General features: G+C 44.9%; 2 protein-coding genes and 1 pseudogene across 2 annotated transcripts; all 3 read left to right on the forward strand.

Annotated features, from left to right (window-relative positions):
• Positions 1 to 558: 558 nt before the first annotated feature.
• LOC123346894 lies at positions 559 to 1,520 on the forward strand (annotated as a pseudogene).
• A 4,194-nt stretch (positions 1,521 to 5,714) lies between these two features.
• On the forward strand, positions 5,715 to 7,957 carry LOC123345239 (olfactory receptor 1020-like). The gene is made up of 2 exons (XM_044981972.1): positions 5,715 to 5,781; positions 7,019 to 7,957. Exon 2 carries the CDS (start codon positions 7,028 to 7,030, stop codon positions 7,955 to 7,957), a length of 930 nt encoding a protein of 309 aa, XP_044837907.1. The 5' UTR covers positions 5,715 to 5,781; positions 7,019 to 7,027.
• Positions 7,958 to 17,130: 9,173 nt separating this feature from the next.
• Positions 17,131 to 18,090, forward strand: LOC123346895 (olfactory receptor 6N1-like). The gene has a single exon (XM_044984338.1). The coding sequence runs from the start codon at positions 17,131 to 17,133 to the stop codon at positions 18,088 to 18,090; it is 960 nt and encodes a 319-aa protein (XP_044840273.1).
• The last annotated feature ends 2,121 nt before the right edge of the window (positions 18,091 to 20,211 follow it).

Below are 20,211 nucleotides of genomic sequence, written 5' to 3' on the forward strand. Positions count from 1 at the left end.
TAGATGGGATATGATAGTAGATAAGGAAAGGGTCTGATCTGTCATATGAGTACTTGGTTACCAGAAAAATGGGCTGTTATAGTTGTCATTGCTGTGATATGGCAGAGGCTGGTCTACATGGATACCAATGTTCTGTTCTCAGACTGAGACTCCTGGCACTTTGCTCTGAAATCTAGATTTAGCCTTAAAATTTCAGCCTGTAACCAGGAGAGAAAGGGGAGTTTCTGAATATTTATGGAATTAATTCAAAAGACTAGATTAACTTTAAATTCTATAAAGAATCCTGTGGCACCTTATAGACTAACAGACATTCTGCAGCATGAGCTTTCGTGGGTGAATACCCACTTCTTCAGATGCAAGTGAAGAATCCCGCTTGCATCTGAAGAAGTGGGTATTCACCCACGAAAGCTCATGCTGCAGAACGTCTGTTAGTCTATAAGGTGACACAGGATTCTTTGTTGCTTTTACAGATCCAGACTAACACGGCTACCCCTCTGATACTTTAAATTCTATGTCCTTCTGATTCAGTTGCAGTTTTATTATTCCTAGACTAAACCCATGGCAGACAGAGTCAGGAGAAATCAAACGGCCATCACGGAATTCATCATCCTGGGATTTGGGGATCTCCCTGACCTTCAAATTCTTCTCTTCCTGATGTTCCTAGTGATCTACATCACAACCATGGCCGGGAACATCCTCATCATTGCACTAGTTGTGACTGATCAGCACCTTCATACCCCCATGTACTTCTTCCTGGGCAACTTGTCCTGCTTGGAGACCTGCTACACATCGACCATCCTGCCTAGGATGCTGGCCAGTTTCCTGACTGGGGACAAAACCACCTCAGTCAGTGGCTGTTTCACACAATTTTTTATCTTTGGTTCTCTGGCATGTACAGAATGCTATCTCCTAGCAGCAATGTCTTATGATCGGTATTTAGCGATATGTAAACCCCTGCACTATTCAACTCTTATGAATACCAGGTTTTACCTCCAGTTGGCTGCTGGGTCATGGTTAAATGGTTCTTTGGCTACTGCCATCTTTATATTATTCATGTCACCATTAACATTCTGTGGCCCGAATGAAATTGACCATTTCTATTGTGACTCCATCCCATTGATAAAACTCTCCTGCTGTGACACACACCTGATCATATTGCTAGATTTCATTCTAGCCTGTGTATTCACTCTGCCTCCATTCCTACTAACCCTAACATCCTATGTGTGTGTCATTGCCACCATCCTGAGAATCCCTTCCACCACCGGGAGGCAGAAGGCATTTTCCACCTGCTCCTCTCACCTCATCGTGGTGACAATTTTCTATGGCACAATAATGATTGTCTACATGCTACCGAAACGTGAAACACTCAGAGACCTGAAAAAGTGTTTTCTCTTTGCTACACAGTCCTGACTCCCCTGGTAAACCCCCTCATCTACAGCCTGAGAAACAGAGAGGTCAAGGAAGCCTTGTGCAAAGCAGTCAGTAAATGTGGCTTTCACAAAAACATGCAGAGATTCTGAGATAATTACTTAGCCTGAGGTTTTCAAAGCTGCATGGATGACTTAAGCAATCAGCCCCCATTAAAATTAAGTTGAAAAGTCCCATTGAAAAATCTCAGCACTAAAATGAAAAAGAATTGGAGATGATCAGCATAGCATTACTAAGACAGTTTTTGTGGTCCCTCGCTGTGTCCATGTAACACAACTTATAGGAAATTGCCGTTGTGGACAGCTCTGTCACTCTCTCATGTTCAGCACTGATACACACTGTATTATGGTATTTTTCTCCATGGTGTTGGCAGTTCACCCTATGGGAGAAGGGTGTACAGTGTCCAAAACTGCAGAAAGCAAACATTGTGTAAGGCACAAAATCCACTAAACATGAAAGTAAATCGCTGTGTACTTCCCCTGTTCATCGTTAATCTATGTTAGATAATAAAGTCTTGTAATCAAATTCAGATAAAGTGGGAATTTTTCATAATGTTTCATATGACTATTGTGTGTGCCTCAGTTTCCCCTCTGGGGCACATATTCAATTAGGTGGGGGAAAGGACTGTTTACTCTTTGCAGAGACTTAGAGTCATAGGTATGACTGACGCCTAGCTGCCTGGGGCCTGAGTACCCATGCCCATGGAGACTCCCAGAAGACAATGGCCACTACAATTGCCCAGACATTTGCCACCTAGCAACAAATGACCATGGATGGCCCACCCTTAGCAGGAAGACAGCTGGGTGTGACAAGCTGGTGGACAAAGGACTGGGGAGTGGCCAGGTGGGATTCTTAAGTGTGGGCTGCTGGAGGCAGGGAGAAGCTTCTGGATTGGGACTACAGAGAGGTCAGAGAGCTCTGGGCTTTAAGATTGACCTAGATGTAACTTTCCATTCTCTGTGTTAATGAAGGACTTTCTATGCTGTGTTCCAGACATCTCATAAACCTTCCTGCTTTTAGAAGCCTGGCTGAAAGTCACTCCAGAGTCAGGAAGTCGGGGGTTCATTGCCCATTTTGGGTGTGCAAATCTTCGCCACATGTCCAATTCCGGTCGACTCACTGAGGGGAGCTCACAGTGAGGAGTAGGGGTGCTGAAGGCTGCTACATTAGGTTCCAGGAGGCGGTGAAGCCAAGAGGCCTACCCTGGTGAGCGTGTGACCCTAAGGGGGCTGACAACCTGAAGGGGTTCTCCCAGGGACTCTTCCAGAGCTGTTCAAGAGCACCAGACCTGTGGATCCGTGACAGGATGACTTCATCATGCTTGTAGCTACAGGTCGTTTCTTATGCCCCTAAGGACACAATGGAGAATACAAACAGAGTTCAGGTCAGTATTGTCCTTTTAGCCAGGGAGTGAGGGGGCCATAACCATGGTCCCATCATAGACTTTCTAACTGGGAACTAGGCGGAGTGGAGACAATTTTAAGCAATTTTTTATTTCCATAAAAAAGCCATTTCTGATCAAAATGAATGTTTGGACAATAAAAATACTAACTCCTGGTGCAGCATAGATGAGGTCGCAAGCCTGGGAAATCTGCCACCCCTGAAATTGCGCTTATTGCTGTCATATGCCCCTGCAAATCCACCACCTTCACTGCGCTCACACAGGCCGGATGCAAACAGCCAGGCCCCAGCAATGACCTATGGACACTTCACCAGGAACATCTTTATAGCTTTTACCTAGTCTAAGCCCAGTTTTGACCAGCTCCAGCAAAGCCACAGCACCAGGCTCACCAGGCACTTTGAGGCGGAAAGTTGGGCAAACAAAAAACTAGACTCACAAACCAGGTCCACTGGGTCTGTCCAAACCCAGCAGGGGGGTTGCCAGGGCACATGTAGAACTGAGGCCATTCCTGGGGTCGCATCTGTCAAACGGTCACTAATGAAGGACTCTGCATGTGCCCCTGCAAGGCAGAAGCTTCTCTGCTGCTGCCAGCTGCACAGAGAAGTTCAAAGGGAGGGGAACTGTTGCAGTGAGTGTCCTCAAAACTCACTGCAACAAGCGCCCATCCCGAGAGGGGTAGTTCTGAGGGCACGGGGTCTAAAGCCCCAGGTGCCTTAGACAGCTCTGCTATATGCAGCGCCCTCTCCTTGGGGCATGAGGCAACCTATGGCGAGAGGATGCGGCTACCGCATACCAATGGACAGAACTCCTGTGATGTCAAAATGGCAGTGCTGGCTCAGTCACAGGGAGCATGTCAGGGCTTGGCCAGAGACAGGGGAGACGGGCACCACTGAGAATGATAGGACTTCAGCTCTGCAGAAATTACTTTCCAAGGGACCTAAGGAGTTAGGCACCCAAATCCTTAAGTTGGATGCTTAACTCCCTTAGACACCTGTGAGAAGCTCTGCCTGGAGAGCCACTGGTGTCCTGTCATGGTAGGTTCAATCTATGCATTTCCACTGGAAACAGACCCCACATCCACAGAAATGCACTGGATGGATGGGAAACCCCTGCTAAACGTTTGTGAGCCACTGCTGTTATTTAAGGTGCTGTTGTAGCCGCTGTCATTTGAAGTTTTGGCTGCATGTGTGTGTTCTCTCATTTGCTGCACTGGCTCTGGCCAGGTAGACAGTACAGCAGACTTTGGTCGAACTGCCCAATAAAACCACCAGACTCCTGTTCAGTAGTGAAGGTACTCGGCCAGGTTTATTGCCAACGAAGCACGGTCCTAGTTGCCCGGATCAATATCTATAGTTACACTAGTATATGTATGCCCATGACAATGGATATGGCTCAGTGAACAGCGGGTATTTTTTTTCCCTCCTAGGCGGGACAAAGACACCCCGTCTGCTACTCTTTTTTTATATACTGATACAAACAAGTTTCATATTGTTCCTCTGACATAGTTAGTGACTGCCCCCTGCTGTGTTTGTCACCACCCAATACCTTATCAAAGCATCTCTATCCTTCTTACTGTCATCCTGACCTTATCTTTAAGGAGTCAGCATGTTCCTCTTATCTTTGGGGAGTGTACTTCTGCCATTCTTGGTATTGGGTGTTCTGGTATCATCCCTCTGGAATGTGTTTATGTGACTGCTAAGTGCCTAGGGCTGCTTCTGTTTTTCCAATAATGGGAAAGTTTATATATCAGAGAGTGAACCTGCCAGCAGACATGTTTTGTAACATCCTACTTCTGCTCACAGTCTGACTTTCATTTATAGTAGACAGGCCTGACTTCAGTTCAGGCCTTAGGCCTTATGTCTCAGGCTCTCTACAGCCACTAATGTTGCAATCAGACTGTTCTATGATTTGGTTCTCAGTGGCTCTATTTTGGAATAGCACACACGTAGCAGTAGGTAAGAAATGAGGAAAGATGTGATTAAGCTCTCTAGGGTCATTAGGGGGCAGAGGAATGGAAAGATGTAGTGGTGTTGTCCAGTGGATAGCAGCCAAAGTGGAAGGGCAAGAAAGAAGATGTTATGTTGCCAAATGACCACCTGAGGGACGTGGAAAGGAAGGTGAAGTTGAATAACGGTGTATAAATGGTGGGAAATGGGTCCCGAAGAGAAAAGGACATCTGCAATATGTAATGAACTGTGGATAGTAGCAGATGTTGTGGAGTGAGAAATGGGCTGTTGTACTAAATAATGGCCAGCAGGTGACATGAGTCAAGCACTGGAAAGATGCAGCTATGACAACAAGAAGAATCCACTAGAGGAGAGCAAAGAAACAGGCTGCCATGCTGGGAAATCAACACTAGATGGCAGCAGAGCAGAGGAACTGAATGGGGTGTTAGAAATACTGACTAGTGACCAATAGATTTTTGTAGCCAATAGAATAATACTAGAAAAGGGGCCACGAGGTGGCAGCATATATTGAATATTAATAACCGGGTAGGGCAAGTAGATTATAACAAGCGTCTCCCAAGAATGGAAGCTGGTGTTTGTTCATGATCTAAAATATATTCCACATGGAATCATTAGACTTAATAAAAGATACAATTATACAAGTCACATTATACATGTCCCAGTGGGCATTGTTAGCTATAAAGCTTTGGAGACAAAAAAATCAAGAAAGGTTGAAGTGTGACTGTACTAAAAACCGTGAAGACTGAATACAAAGATGAGGCAGCATTTGCACTTTGTAAATCCAAGGGGAAGCTCATTGCTCAAATGTAGATCAAATGCACCTGCTCATCCCTTCAGGTAACTGCAGGTCTCTTCACTGAGAAAACCCAGTTTCTGCAGAAAGAGGAGAGACAAGAACCTCATCTGAGGATCCTGAATCCTGGCGGCCGAACCCTGAGAAATAAGAGTTCATTGCTTCAAGCTTGGGCTGTGCTGTGGTTACAGGTGAGCACCATCTTCCTGACTGTATTTCTATACCACTGCCAAACAGAGGCAAGAATGTGTTTTGTGAATAGTAGAGGGACAAGGTGGGTGAGATAATATCTTTTATTGGACCAACATTTGAGCAACACAGAGCTCTTCTTCAGGTGAATATTATCAGTTTTAGCCTCACCTTCCCTCAGCAGTGCCAGTCAGCGTTCATAGCACCATTTCACAGAGATGGAAGCTGAGATCCATGTCCTGTACAGGTCCTCAGGTGGGGAACTGCCCCCTAACACAAATGGAGATACCTTGAATTATATCAGCTGGGGATCAGGCTCAGTGTCCCCCAATAGGGTGGGGAGTGGTGAAGGAGTCTTACTAGCTCGGATCAAACATGCCAGATTGTTTCTAGACTCTGAGTTCAGGGACAACATCTTCCACCCCCACCCCACGTGAATTATCATTCCACAAATATTATGTAGTGCAGAGGGTCACTCCCTAGTTAGGGTTGTACATCAGCCTGGTTCTGTCCCATCCTAAGATCCACCCCCCAAAGAGATGTATTTTATTACAGCTACAGTTAACATCAGGAAAAAGAAAAGGCATTGCCAGTCCCTGACCCACATCACCATCACCACCATAGGAACTAAGGGAGAATTTACTCCACTTCAGAATTTATTGCATAAACTGATGTCTTGTGAGGGGGTGAAAATTATTCCTTCTCCTACAAGGCACTGAAATGCTGAATATACCAGGATATATAATTATATTAATTTCCATTAATTGTAACCGAAGATCAGTGCCTAAGGACACTAGATTGGGTTGGAAATCTCAGTCCAACATTTTAGTCGATGTATTTATTAATTTTGACTCCTAAGTCATGGCATGATTCTGGCCATTGCCAGAAGTGAAAAACAGCATTTAAGCATCATTGTTAATCTCCTGTATGTCACTGGAAGGAATATGACACTAGATAAAGAAATGGTTTGATCTGTCATATCAGTACTCGGTTACCAGAGAAATAGTTTTTTTTATTAGTCATTGTTCTGACATGGCAGAGGGAGATCTACCTGGACACCATTGTTCTGTGCTCAGGCTGAGCCTGCTGGCACTTAGCTGTGAAATCTACATTTAGACTTAAAATTTCAGCCTGTAACCAGGAGAGGAAGGGGAGTTTCTGAATATTTATGGAATTAAATCATGAACTTTTAACTATGTTTTTCCAATTCAATTGCCCAGTTTGTTTTATTGTTCCAAGACTAAACCCATGGAAGACAGAGACTGGAGAAATCAAACAGATGTCATGGAATTCATCCTCCTAGGATTCGGGGATCTCCCTGAACTGAAAATTCTTCTCTTCCTGATGTTCCTAGTGATCTACATCGCAACCGCGACTGGGAACATTCTCATCACTGCACTAGTTGTGACTGATCAGCACCTTCACACCCCCATGTACTTCTTCCTGGGGAACTTGTCCTGCTTGGAGACCTGCTACACCTCCACCATCCTGCCCAGGATGCTGGTCAGTCTCCTGACTGGGGACAAAACCATCTCATTCAATGGCTGTTTCTCACAACTGTATTTCTTTGGTTCTCTTTTAGGTACAGAATGCTATCTCCTAGCAGTGATGTCTTATGATCGGTATTTAGCGATATGTAAACCCCTACACTATTCAACTCTTATGAATACAAGGTTTTGTCTCCAGTTGGCTGCTGGGTCCTGGTTAAATGGTTGTTTGGCTAGTACCATCTTTGTCTCATTCCTATCACAGTTAACATTCTGTGGCCCGAATGAAATTGACCATTTCTATTGTGATCTCATCCCATTGATGAAACTCTCCTGCAGTGACACACACTGGTTAGTATTGTTCCATTTCATCCTATCCTGTGTATTCACCCTGCCTCCATTCCTACTAACCCTGACATCCTACGTGTGTATCATTACTACCATCCTGAGTATCCCTTCCACCACTGGGAGACAAAAGGCCTTTTCCACCTGCTCCTCCCATCTCATTGTGGTGACAATTTACTATGGAACCCTAATGATTGTCTATATGCTTCCAAACCACAATACATTAAGCCTCCTGAACAAAGTGCTCTCTCTTTCCTACACAGTCCTGACTCCCCTGGTAAACCCCCTCATCTACAGCCTGAGAAACAGAGAAGTCAAAGAAGCCTTGAGAAAAGCGGTCAGTTAATATGTGGCTTTCACAAAAACGGGCTGAGACTTAGCCTGAAGTTTTCAAGCTGCCTGGGTGATTTAGGCAAGCCCCCATTGATATTAAGTTGATTAAGATGATATGTATGGAGTTACTGAGACAGAATGTTTATGTTTCTATGCTGTGTCCATGTAACCCAACATATAGGAAAGGGCGGTTGCGGACAGCTTTGTCACTCTCATATGTTCAGCATTGATGCACCCAGTATGATGGTATTTTTCTGCATGGCCTTGGATAAAAGTTCACCCTATAGGATGAACTTGTACAGCGTCTGAAAATGCACACGGCTGACATAGTGTAAGGCACAAAAACCACTAATTATCCAAGTAAATCCACTGTTCATTGTGTCTCTATGTTTATAGGCACCGACTTCCCCGCTTTACCGTGGGTGCTCGCCCCCCCCGGCCCCACCCCCACTCCACCCCTTTCATGAGGTCCCACCCCTTCCCCATCCCCACTCCAACCCCTCCCTACAACTCTTTCCCGAAATCCCCGCCCCAGCCCCGCCTCTTCCCCACCGCCTCCCCTGAACACACCACGTTGCCCCTCCCTCCCAGAGTGTGCTAATGCTGCCAAACAGCTGTTTGGCGGCGGCTGGGCGGGAAGCGCTGGGAGGAAGGGGGAAGAGCGGGGATGCAGTGCACTCAGGGGAGGAGGAGGTGGGGCAGGTGGTGAGGGGAGCTTGGCTGTCGGTGGGTGCAGAGCACCCACTAATTGTTTCCACGTGGGTGCTCCAGCCCCGGAGCACTCACAGAGTTGGCACCTATGTCTGTGTTAGATAACCCTAACCCTAACCCTAACCCTAACCCTAACCCTAACCCTAACCCTAAGTGTTGTCCATCTAACTGGAAGGACCAGGGAGGGAAGTGGCCATAACCACATTCCCACCATGGAGTTTTTAACTGGGCACCAGGCAGAGTGAAGACAATTTTAACCAATATTTTATTTCTGTAAGAAAACAATTTTTTATCAAAATTAATGGTTGGACAATAAAAATATGCACGTAATCTTGGGAAATCTGCCACCCCTGAAATGGTGCTTATTGCCTTCACTCCCAGTTCCTTCACTCACGCAACTACAGCCAACTGTGAGAAAAGAGAAGGAAACTGAACAAGACTGCAGGGGACTGCAAAAACTAGTGAGACAGTGAAAACCAGCAAGGGGGAAAACAAGAGTTTCGTGTCCCTGAAGCTGGTGTGTTTTGGGAAAGCTGAGGGAGCCACAGAATCATAGAATATCAGGGTTGGAAGGGACCTCAGGAGGTCATCTAGTCCAACCCCCTGCTCAAAGCGGGGCCAATCCCCAACTAAATCAACCCAGCCAGGGCTTTGTGAAGCGTGACCTTAAAAACCTCTAAGGAAGGAGATTCCACCACTTTCCTAGTAACATATTCCAGTACTTCACTACCTAGTGAAATAATGTTTCCTAATATCCAACCTAGACCTCCCCCACTGCAACTAGATACCATTACTCCTTGTTCTGTCATCTGGTACCACTGAGAAAAGTCTAGCTCCATCTTCTTTGTAACCCTCTTTCAGGTAGTTGAAAGCAGTTATCAAATCCCCCCTTATTCTTCTCTTCTGCAGGCTAAATAATCCCAGTTCCCTCAGTCTCTCCTCATAAGTCATGTGCTCCAGCCCCCTAATCATTCTTGTTGCCCTCAACTGTACTCTTTCCAATTTTTCCACATCCTTCTTGTAGTGTGGGCCCCAAAACTGGACATAGTACTCCAGATGAGGCCCCACAAATGTCAAATAGAGGGGAATGAGCATGTGCCTTCATCTGCTGGTAATGCCCCTACTTATACAGCCCAAAATGTGGTTAGCCATCTCAGCAACAAGGGCACACTGTAACCCCTAGGTCCTTTTCTGCAGAACTGCTGCTTAGCCAGTCGGTCCCTAGTCTGTAACAGTGAATGGGATTCTTCCGTCCTAAGTGCTAGACTCTGCACTTGTCCTTGCTGAATCTCATCAGATTTCTTTTGGCCCAAAACTCCAATTTGTCTAGGTCACTCTGGACCCTATCCCTACCCTCCAGCATACCTATCTCTCCCCTCATCTTAGTGTCATCTGTGAACTTGCTGAGGGTGCAATTCATCCCATCATACAGATCATTAATAAAAATGTTGAACAAAACCAGACCCAGGACTGACCACTGGGGCACTGTGCTTGACCCCTGTTTGTTGTTTGTTAGATAATAAAATCTTGTAATCAAATTTAGACAGTCTAATACAAATAAAACACAGTGGATGACATTTTGGTTGCTACAGATCATTTCTTATGCCCCTAAAGACACAGTGTAGAATCCAGGCAGAGCTCAGGTCAGTGTTATTCATCTAAGTGGAGGGCCCAGGGAAGGAAGTTGCCATAACCATGTTCCCATCATGGAGTTTTTTAGACACGGAGTGAAGAAAAAATTTTTAACAATTTTTATTTTCAGAAAAAAGCCATTTTTGATCAAAATTTATGTTTGGACAATAAAAATACTAAGTCCTGGTGCAGCATAGGTAGGGACATAAGCCTGGGAAATCAGCCACCCCTGAAATTGTGCTTAATGCCATCCTCACCGTATTCCCCTGCAAACCAGCTACCACCATTGCACTCACACAGACCAGATGCAAACAACCAGGCATCAGCTGTGATCTCTGGATACTTCACCAGGTGCAGCTTCATACTTCTTACCTGGGCTAAACCTAGCTGTGTCCAGCTCTGGCAAAGCACCAGGACCAGGCTCACCGGGCCCTTGGAGGCAGGGAGGTTGGGCACACAAAGAGGTAGACTCACAAACCAGGGCCACTGGGACTGCCCAGACCCAGCTGGGGGTTGCCAGGGCATCCGAAGAACTGAGGCCATTCCTGGGGTCGGGTCTGTCAAATGGTCAGCGAAGAAGGACTTGGCCTGTGGTATTTAGGGCACAGAGCAGTTCATAGGGAAGGGGCCTGTTACAATGAGTATCCCCAAAACTGACTGCAACAAGTGCTCATCCCGAGAGAGCTAGCTCTCAGGGCACCGTGTCCAGCAAGCCCCAGGTGCCATAGACAACTCTGCTCCTCACAGGGTCCACTCCTCAGGGAATGAGGCAACCTATGTTGAGAGGAAGTGGCTACCACCAACCAACGGGCAGAAATCCTGTGGTGCCAAAATGGCAGTGCTGGCTCAGTCACTGAGAGCACTTCAGGGCTTGGCCAGAGGCAGGGGAACTGGGCACCAGTGAGAACGACACAATTTCAGCACTGAAGAAAGGATTTTCCAAGGAAACTAATGGAGTTAGGTTCCCAAATCCCTTTGAAATGACAGTTGAATATTTAACTCCCTTATCAAGGGTAGCCGTGTTAGTCTGTATTCACAAAAACAATGAGTCTTCAGAGTGCCACCGGACTCCTCACTGTTTATCTCCCTTTGATGACTCTGAGAATCTCAGCCTGGAGAGCCACTGAGATTCTGTTATGGTAAGTTCAATCTATGCATTTCCATTGGAAACAGATGCCACAGCAACAGAAATGCACTGTACTGATGGGAAACTCCTGCTAAACCTTGGAGAGCTTCTACGGTTGTATGTGCTGTTGTAGCCATTAATGTTCCATTCAAACTGTTCTACGATTTGGTTCTCCATGGCTCTAATTTGGAAGAGTGCACACCTAGCAGTAGGTCAGAAATGAGGAAGCACGTGATTATGCTATCTAGGGTCACTAGAGGGCAGAGGAATAGAAAAGGTGCAGCTGACCAATGGCCAATGGATAAGAATCAAAGCGAAAGGGCAAGAAAGGATAAGTTTTGTTGCCAAATGACCATCAGAGGGAAGTAGAAAGGGAGGTGACGCTGTACAATGGTGTATAAGTGGTGAGGAATGGGCCCTGTAGAGAAAAAGGACTTCTACGTATGTAATGATAGTAGCAGATGTTGAGGAGTGAGAAATGGGCTATTATAGAGGCAGTCCTCGGACTTAAGACACAATTGTTTCCTGAAAATCGCGTCTTAAGTCGAAACGTCCTAAATCGGAACTGATTTTTCCATACATACAATGTTATGAAGGGGGATCATTGTAAAGTCGAAACCAGCATTGTAAAGTCAATTTTATATTAAAATGTATAAACATCATACGGGCCCTTCGTCTTAACTCAAACGTTATAAAGTCGAGGACTGCCTGTACTAAATAATGGTCAGCACGTGATAAGAGTCAAGAACTGGAAGGAGGCAGATTATAGCAAGAATAATCCGCTACTAGAGGCGAGCGGAGTAAATGGGTGTCATGCTGGGAAATGAACACTAGATTGCAGCAGAGTAGAGGAAATGAGTGGGACTGTTGCAGAAATATTGACTAAAGACCAATAGATTTTAAAAAAAGAACAGAAGTACTTGTGGCACCTTAGAGACTAATACATTTATTTGAGCATAAGCTTTCATGAGCTACAGTACACTTCTTCAGATGCATAGAATGGAACATATAGTGAGGAGATATATATACACATACAGAGAGCATGAAAAGGTGGCAGTTGTCCTACCAATTCTGAGAGGCCAATTAAGTAAGAGAAAAAACTTTTGAAGTGATAATCAAGATAGCCCAGTACAGACAGTTTGATAAGAAGTGTGAGAATACTTACATGGCGAGATAGGCTTGAATAGAAACTGGGAATGGCTGCACCATTACAAACATTGAATCTAAGTTGATTGCATCTAATTTCTTGTTGGAGTCTGTTTGAAGCTTCAAAAACAGACTCCAAGGAGAAACTGCTGTACTCAAATTGATATGCAAATTAGCTTTTCCTCAAATAAATTTGTTAGTCTCTAAGGTGCCACAAGTACTCCAGTTCTTTTTGCGGATACAGAATAACATGGCTGCTACTCTGAAACATGCCAATAGAATTTAGTCGCCAACACAATAATGGGAAAGTTATACTGTCAAATGGCCACTAGGTGGAAGCATGTTGTAAGAGTGAGACATGAGTAGCTATTTACAGAAGTACACACTAGATGGCAGCACATATTTAATATTAACATCAGTGTGGTGGGAGTACTTTATAACATCACCTTGGACAGGCATCTCCCAAAAATATAAGCTGCTGTTTGTTCATCATCAAAATATTTTCCATATAGGATCATTAGACTTAAAAAAAGTTGCAATTATACAAGTCACACTGTACAAGTCCCGCTGGGCATTGTTAGCCACAAAGCTTTGGAGACACAAAATGAACCAAGTGGGAGAAAGGTTGAAGTGGGACCGTATTAAAAAGTGTGAAGACTGAATACAAATATAAGGGAGCATTTACACTTTGTAAATCGAAGGGGAAGCTCATTTTCCAAAGGTAGATCAAACATACCTGCTCATTCCTCAAGGTAACTGCAGGTCTCTTCATTGAGAAAATCCAGTTTCTGCAGAAAGAGGAGAGACAAGATTCAGCTGAGGATCCTGAGTCCTGGTGGCCAGGCCCTGAGAAGTAAGAGCTCATCACTTCAAGCTTGGGCTATGCTGTGGTTACAGGTGAGCACCATCTTCCTGACTGTATTTCTATACTACCACCAAACAGCGGCATGAATGTGCTTTGTGAATATTAGATGGACAAGGTGGGTGAGGTAATAGCTTTTATTGGACCAGCTTCTGTTGGTGAACGAGAGAAGCTTTTGAGCAACACAGAGCTCTTCTTCAGGTGAATATTAGCAGTTTTAGCCTCACCTTCCCACCGCAGTGCCAGTCAGCATTCATAGCACCATTTCACAGAGATGGAGCTTGAGATCCATGTCTTGTGACAAGTCCTCAGTTGGGGATATGCGCCACTGACACAAATGGAGATACCTTGATTTACATCAGCTGGGGATCTGGCTCAGTGTGTGCCCCAATTGGGTGGGAAGTGGTGCTAGAGTCTTACTAGCCCGAATCACAGATGCCAGATTCAGGGCCAGTCCACAACATTTTGGCACCTGAGGTGGGGAGCTCAAATGATGCTCCCATGCCCCCTCACTTGGGCCAAAACTTTGAAAGGTCTCAGTTCTGCCTTCTTCCTGTTCTGCTCCTCTCATGGTACTGCTCTGCTACCTGCCCCAATAAAGGAGAACTAACAACTTAAAATGCCTTGTTCAAAAATTTTAAGTAACACTTTACTATGCGGACAAGAAAAGTTACATTTGCTGTTCAGACATTTGAAAGTTAACACTGGCATTTTTATCTGTTTGAATAATCAAAGTGCTGCTTTCCGTGCTTTCTTGGTTGCAAAGATGTGAATTGCTTCCTACTGATAATCCACAGTCTGGGCCAGTTCATGCTCTGTTGAGATGGTTGCAAGGTTGACCAGCCTCTCCTATGTCATTCTGGAGCATAGATGTGTTTTTATTAGCTTCAGCTTGGAGAAACTGCGTTCTCCACTGGCAACTGTTACAGGAAGTGATAGAAGTATGCACAGAGCAACAAAAGCATTTGGAAAGAGGGTAGTCGTCTTATCTGTGCACATATATTCCAGAACAGCTTTTGGAGTTGATCCTGCTGAAATGTATCTTGAAAGGGCTTTCAGTTCATCACCTAAATCACTCGCATCAATATTACGCATGTCATCATGTGTCAACACTGTCTCTAGTGCCCTGCATTGCTGGTGTAGGTCTTCTTCAGGTATAGTGAGGTGTTTTGGACTATCATACAACATCCCAAATATACTGCTGTGTTCCTTGAACTGCATGAAATGTTCTTCAACTGACTGTATGGCACAATTGAGCACCTGGTTAAAGAATTCAACTTTGGCATTATCCCATGCCTTGTAATCAAAAACTCGTCTTCTTCGGTGACTCCTGTATTCATGAATGGGTGGGAAAATAGCTTCAGTGTAAAGCTCCTCTGCCAACTTCTGTGCATTCTTCAGAACGTTTTGAAATCCCTCATCAGACTGGTAAGGCTGTAGGTATGACTTTGCTTTGTCCAGTTGTTCCATTGCTCCAGATCTATCAAGGTCAACACCTTGGAGTCTCTTACTTACAACATTTATTTCAAACAGTATGTCATGCCACAACACTAAGCCATGAAGAAATTTCAAGTTCTGTATGTTTCTGGTGATTCCATTTCCCTCTGCCACTGTTCTCCCAGGAACAGTTCCTTTCATAGCATTATCCTCCATAATGGCAACTATGGCATCATTTATCTTCCCAATTTGGTTTTTGATAGGCTTTATCACCTCTGCTTGACTTTCCCATCATGTGGCACTCAGTGATTTCAGTGTCAGAGAGAATGTTCCCAGATGTTACTTCAAAATTTGCCTTCGATGAGTTGATGCAGAAAAAAATACATAGATGCTTTGAATTACATTAAAACATTCAGCAGCCTCACTAGAAGCTAATGCTGCATCGCTGACCACCAAGTTCAATAAATGAGAACTGCATGGGACAAAATAAGCTCGAGAGTTTAACTCTAGGATCCGTGTCTGCACTCCTCTGTTCTTTCCTCTCATGTTGGCACCATTATCGTAGCCCTGTCCTCTCATGTCAGCTATCGCGATTCCCGTATCTTACAGCTTTTTAAGAAGCACATTTGTCATACCAGCTCCTGTAGTATCATCAATGTGAATAAATTCTAGAAAATGCCGTCTGACAGTCACTATTGCAGGGACATTTTCACTAGGTTCTGTTGTTGTTACAAAATGCACCATTCAAGTCATTTGTTCCGTATGGCTGTGAGGTGTGCAGTCCAGAATAACAGAGTAATATCTTGCTGACATCAGATCTGCCACAATCTTCTGTTTGACTTTTGTTGCCAGTAACTATATGATCTCATTTTGAACTGAGACTGCACTTTTTCTTCTTTGACACACCTTTCCCAACTGGAGGCACCATGCAGAAGTAACAATTGCTGGTATGATCTTTTGGCTCTCTCCACATCATTGGCACTGCAAAAGGCATAGATTTCCTTTTCCTGTTCAACCACTGGCGAAGATTTGTTGCACAAGTGTTGCAGCATATGTGTGGGGCCCACCTCTTGTCCTGATCTCCAATTTTGCAGCCAAAATAAAGGTGATAGGCTTTCTTAACCATAGTGGTTATACTGCGCTTTTGTGATGCAAAAGTCACTTCACCACAAACATAGAAGAAGTTATCTGCACTGTTCACACAAGTACGAGGCATCTCTGCTCACTTTGGCTAAACAGAAATGTGTCCCTTTGCAAGATCAAACACTGACAAATAAGAGAGCACGACACTGTATGATTTCAAGAGCTGATATAGGGCAATTTGTTCAGCAGAGTGATGTAAGCTTCGTTATGATTGCATCATCCATGACTTCTAGGAATAACATGATGCAATTCATATCATGTATGATGCAATACCAGCTTCAGATTGCATCATTCATTGTTTTGCCTAAAAAGCAAGTACTGTCCAAACCCAGTCATAGATTTATTCATAGATCCAGTCAAAGATGTATTTTAGTCATTTCTGGTTTAAATTGAGATCCCTTCCCTTTATAACTCACTTATCCTCCACCATTCCCAAGTCAAGGGTCGTTTATACTGCCCCAATAGCATATCTTGAAAACTAGAGCCAATCAACAATTTTAAGCATCATTTTCATTCTCAGTGACCCGGAATTAGTAAAGTTTGACTACATTTATTTCAGAAGTATTTTGGCTGTAGAGCAATGATATTAGTTGATATATTTATTAATTTTGACTCCTAAGTCATGGCATGATTCTGGTCTTTGCCAGAAGTGAAATATTGCATTTAAGCATAATTGTAAAGCTCCAGTAAGTTACTAGATAGGATATGACAGTAGATAGAGAGGTGGTCTGATCTGTCATTTCAGTACTCGGCTACAAGAGAAATGGACTACAAGAGTTACTAGATAGTTACTAGATAGTTACTAGATAGGATATGACAGTAGATAGAGAGGTGGTCTGATCTGTCATTTCAGTACTCGGCTACAAGAGAAATGGACTATTATATTAGTCATTGCTCTGATATGGCAGAATGAGGTCTTCATGGATACCAATGATCTGTCCTTGGACTGAAACTCCTGGCACTTAGCTCTGAAGTCTACATTTAGTCTTAAACTTTCAGCCTGTAACCAGGACAGGGAGGGGAGTTTCTGAATATTTACTCAAGTAATTCACAAGACTTGATTAACTTTTAACTCTGTGTTCCTCCAGTTCCATTGCACAGTTTGTTTTCTTGTTCCTTGACTCAACCCATGGCAGACTGGAGAAATCAAACAGCTGTCACAGAATTCATCTTCCTGGGATTTGGGGAACTTCCTGACCTGCAAATTCTACTCTTCGTGATGTTTCTAGTGATCTACATCGCAACCGTGAGTGGGAACATCATCATCATTGCACTAGTTGTGGCTGATCAGCACCTTCACACCCCCATGTACTTCTTCCTAGGGAACTTGTCCTGCTTGGAGACCTGCTACTCCTCAACCATTCTGCCCCAGATGCTGGCCAATCTCCTGACTGGGGACAAAACCATTTCATTCAGTGGCTGCTTCACACAACTCTATTTCTTTTGTGCTCTGGCAGCTACAGAATGCTATCTCCTAGCAGCGATGTCTTATGATCGGTATTTAGCGATATGTAAACCCCTGCACTATTCAGCTCTTATGAAGACCAGATTTTGCCTCCAGCTGGCTGCTGGGTCATGGCTGAATGGTTATTTGGCTACTGCCATATTTGTATTATTCATGTCTCATTTAATATTCTGTGGCCCGAATGAAATTGACCATTTCAGTTGTGATCTCATCCCATTGATAAAACTTTCCTGCAGTGACACACACCTGATCGTATTGCTAGATTTCGTATTGGCCTGTGTATTCACCCTGCCTCCATTCCTACTAACACTGACATCCTATGTGTGTATCCTCACCACCATCCTGAGAATCCCTTCCACCACTGGGAGGCAAAAGGCATTTTCCACCTGCTCCTCTCACCTCATTGTAGTGACGATTTACTATGGAACCCTAATGGTTGTCTACATGCTACCGAAACGCGACACATTAAGCTTCCTCAACAAAGTGCTCTCTCTTTGCTACACAGTCCTGACTCCCCTGATAAACCCCCTCATCTATAGCCTGAGAAACAGAGAGGTCAAGGAAGCCTTGAGCAAAGCAGTAAGTAAATTTGTGGCTTTCACAAAAACATGCAGAGATTCCTAGATAATAACTTTGCTTAAATCACCCAGGCAGCTGTAAAAACCTCAGGCTATCAGCCCCTCATTGAAATTCAATTGAAATCCCCCATTGAAAATGTCACAACTAATGTGAAATAAATGGAGATGATCTGCATGGAGTTAGGCCTGGTCTACACAAGACTGTTATTTCAGAATTAGCCCAGTTAATTAAAAAAAAAAAAAGATTCCGTTCCCATGACCAAACCGGCTTTTTCAATTTAAAGGGCTCTTTAATGCGGTTTCTGTACTCCACCTCGGCAAGTGGAGTAGCACTTTAACCCGGGATTGCAATCTTGATTTAAGGTATTGTGGATGCAATTCAACATTATTGGCCTCCGGGAGCTATCCCAGAATGCTCCCTTGTGACTGCTCTGGACAACACTCTCAACTCCGATGCACTAGCCAGGTGGGCAGGAAAAGCCCTGGGAACTTTTGAATTTCATTTCCTGTTTGGTCACCGTCAGCATAGGTGACCGTTAGTATAGTCCACCATCACAGGCAACCATGCAGAGTTCAGCATCACAGGAGATGACGCAGTCCCGGATTCGCATATGAGCTCCAGCATGGTCCGAACGGGAAGTACTGGATCTGATCACATGTTGGGGAGATGAGTTTGTTACGGCAGAACTACGTTCCAAAAAAAAGAACACGTAAATATGTACGCTTAAGTCTCCAGGGCCATGATGGAAAGAGGCTACTCCAGGGACGCAGAGCAGTGTCATACAAAAATCAGGCAAGCATACCAAAAAGCCAAGGAGGCAAACGGTGCTCTGGGTCACAGCCCCATACATTCTGCTTTTACCGTGAGCTGCATGCAATTATGGGGGGAGACACCACCACTACTCCATCACTGTCCATGGACACCTGCAAGGGGGAAGTTGCATGGAGCGAGGAGGAAGAGTCATTGGAGGAGGAAGAGGAGGAGGAGGAGGACAGTGCACAAGTGGTGAGTGGGGAATCTATTTTCCCCCCTAGCCAGGAATTATTCATAATGCTGGAGCCAATAGCCTCCCCGTCACTCCCAATGTGGGCTCCCGGACCATGACCCTGGAGAAGGTAGTTCTGGTGAGTTAGAGCCTGATTGGAGCCATGCGGTGGGGGGCATGTGGGAAACCCAGCTGTGCTGGGCTGTTCACGTATAGTTTAAAGGGCTCATCCCTGCTCAGAGCGTCATCGGAGCCATGCAGTGGGCACGGGGGGGTGGAGGGGTGTTGTGTGAAGTGAGCATCCCAGAGAGCCCGCAGGCCCTCCTTTTATATGGCAAATTCACCAGACATTGCTTGCTATGGGAAAGGGGGCACAGCAGTTTGAAAACATGGAAATGAATGTAGAAGAAGCAGAACCCTGCGTGCCCTAGGCTGCCTACAAGCTGAATTCTGTTGCCCAGCTGTGTGTGATGGCTTACTCACACCAAAGTGTCCCCTTTATTCTCTGAAATGTATATTTTAAAATACTACCCTCCCTTTTTCTCCTCCTGAAGGTGCAAATGTTTCAACAAGGCCCCTATCTACTCCGTCCCAGATGCTGGTCCATATTAGAAAGCAGAAAAAATGAACTCGGGAAGACATGTTCGCCGAGCTCATGCAGTCCTCCCACACTGATAGGGCCCAGCTGAATGCATGGAGGCAAACAATTGTGGAGTCCCGTAAAGCATTACAGGAACACAAAGAGAGGAGGGACGCGCGCAATGAGAGCAGGCAGGACTCTATGGTCAAGCTCATGGGGGAGCAAACTGACATGCTCGGCTGTATGGTGGATCTAATGTGGGAAAAGCTGCAAGACCACAGACTGCTGCTGCAGCCCCTGTATAACCGCCCTCCCTCCTCCCCAAGTTCCACAGGCTCCTCACCCAGATGCCCAAGAACACGAGGGGGGAGGCTATGGGAACCCACACAACCCCAGAGGATCACCCAAGCACCAGAAAGCTGACATTTGCAAACTTTTGATTTGGTTTCTGGACTTTTCCTTCCCTCCTCCTCCTCCTCCTTTTCCTCCACCACCACCCTAACCCAAGCTCCCGCCCATCTGCCTTCTCTCAATATAAGGGGTGGGTAATTTCAAGAGAAACGAACACAACTGTCACACCGTACCGCCAGTCATGAAACTG

This window comes from Mauremys mutica, chromosome 12 (assembly GCF_020497125.1).
Source record: "Mauremys mutica isolate MM-2020 ecotype Southern chromosome 12, ASM2049712v1, whole genome shotgun sequence".
Classification (NCBI taxonomy): Eukaryota; Metazoa; Chordata; order Testudines; family Geoemydidae; genus Mauremys; species Mauremys mutica.

Coding starts and splice junctions, on each gene's coding strand:
- LOC123345239 (XM_044981972.1), top strand. CDS start 7,028: ATGGAAGACAGAGACTGGAGAAATCAAACAGATGTCATGGAATTCATC.
- LOC123346895 (XM_044984338.1), top strand. CDS start 17,131: ATGGCAGACTGGAGAAATCAAACAGCTGTCACAGAATTCATCTTCCTG.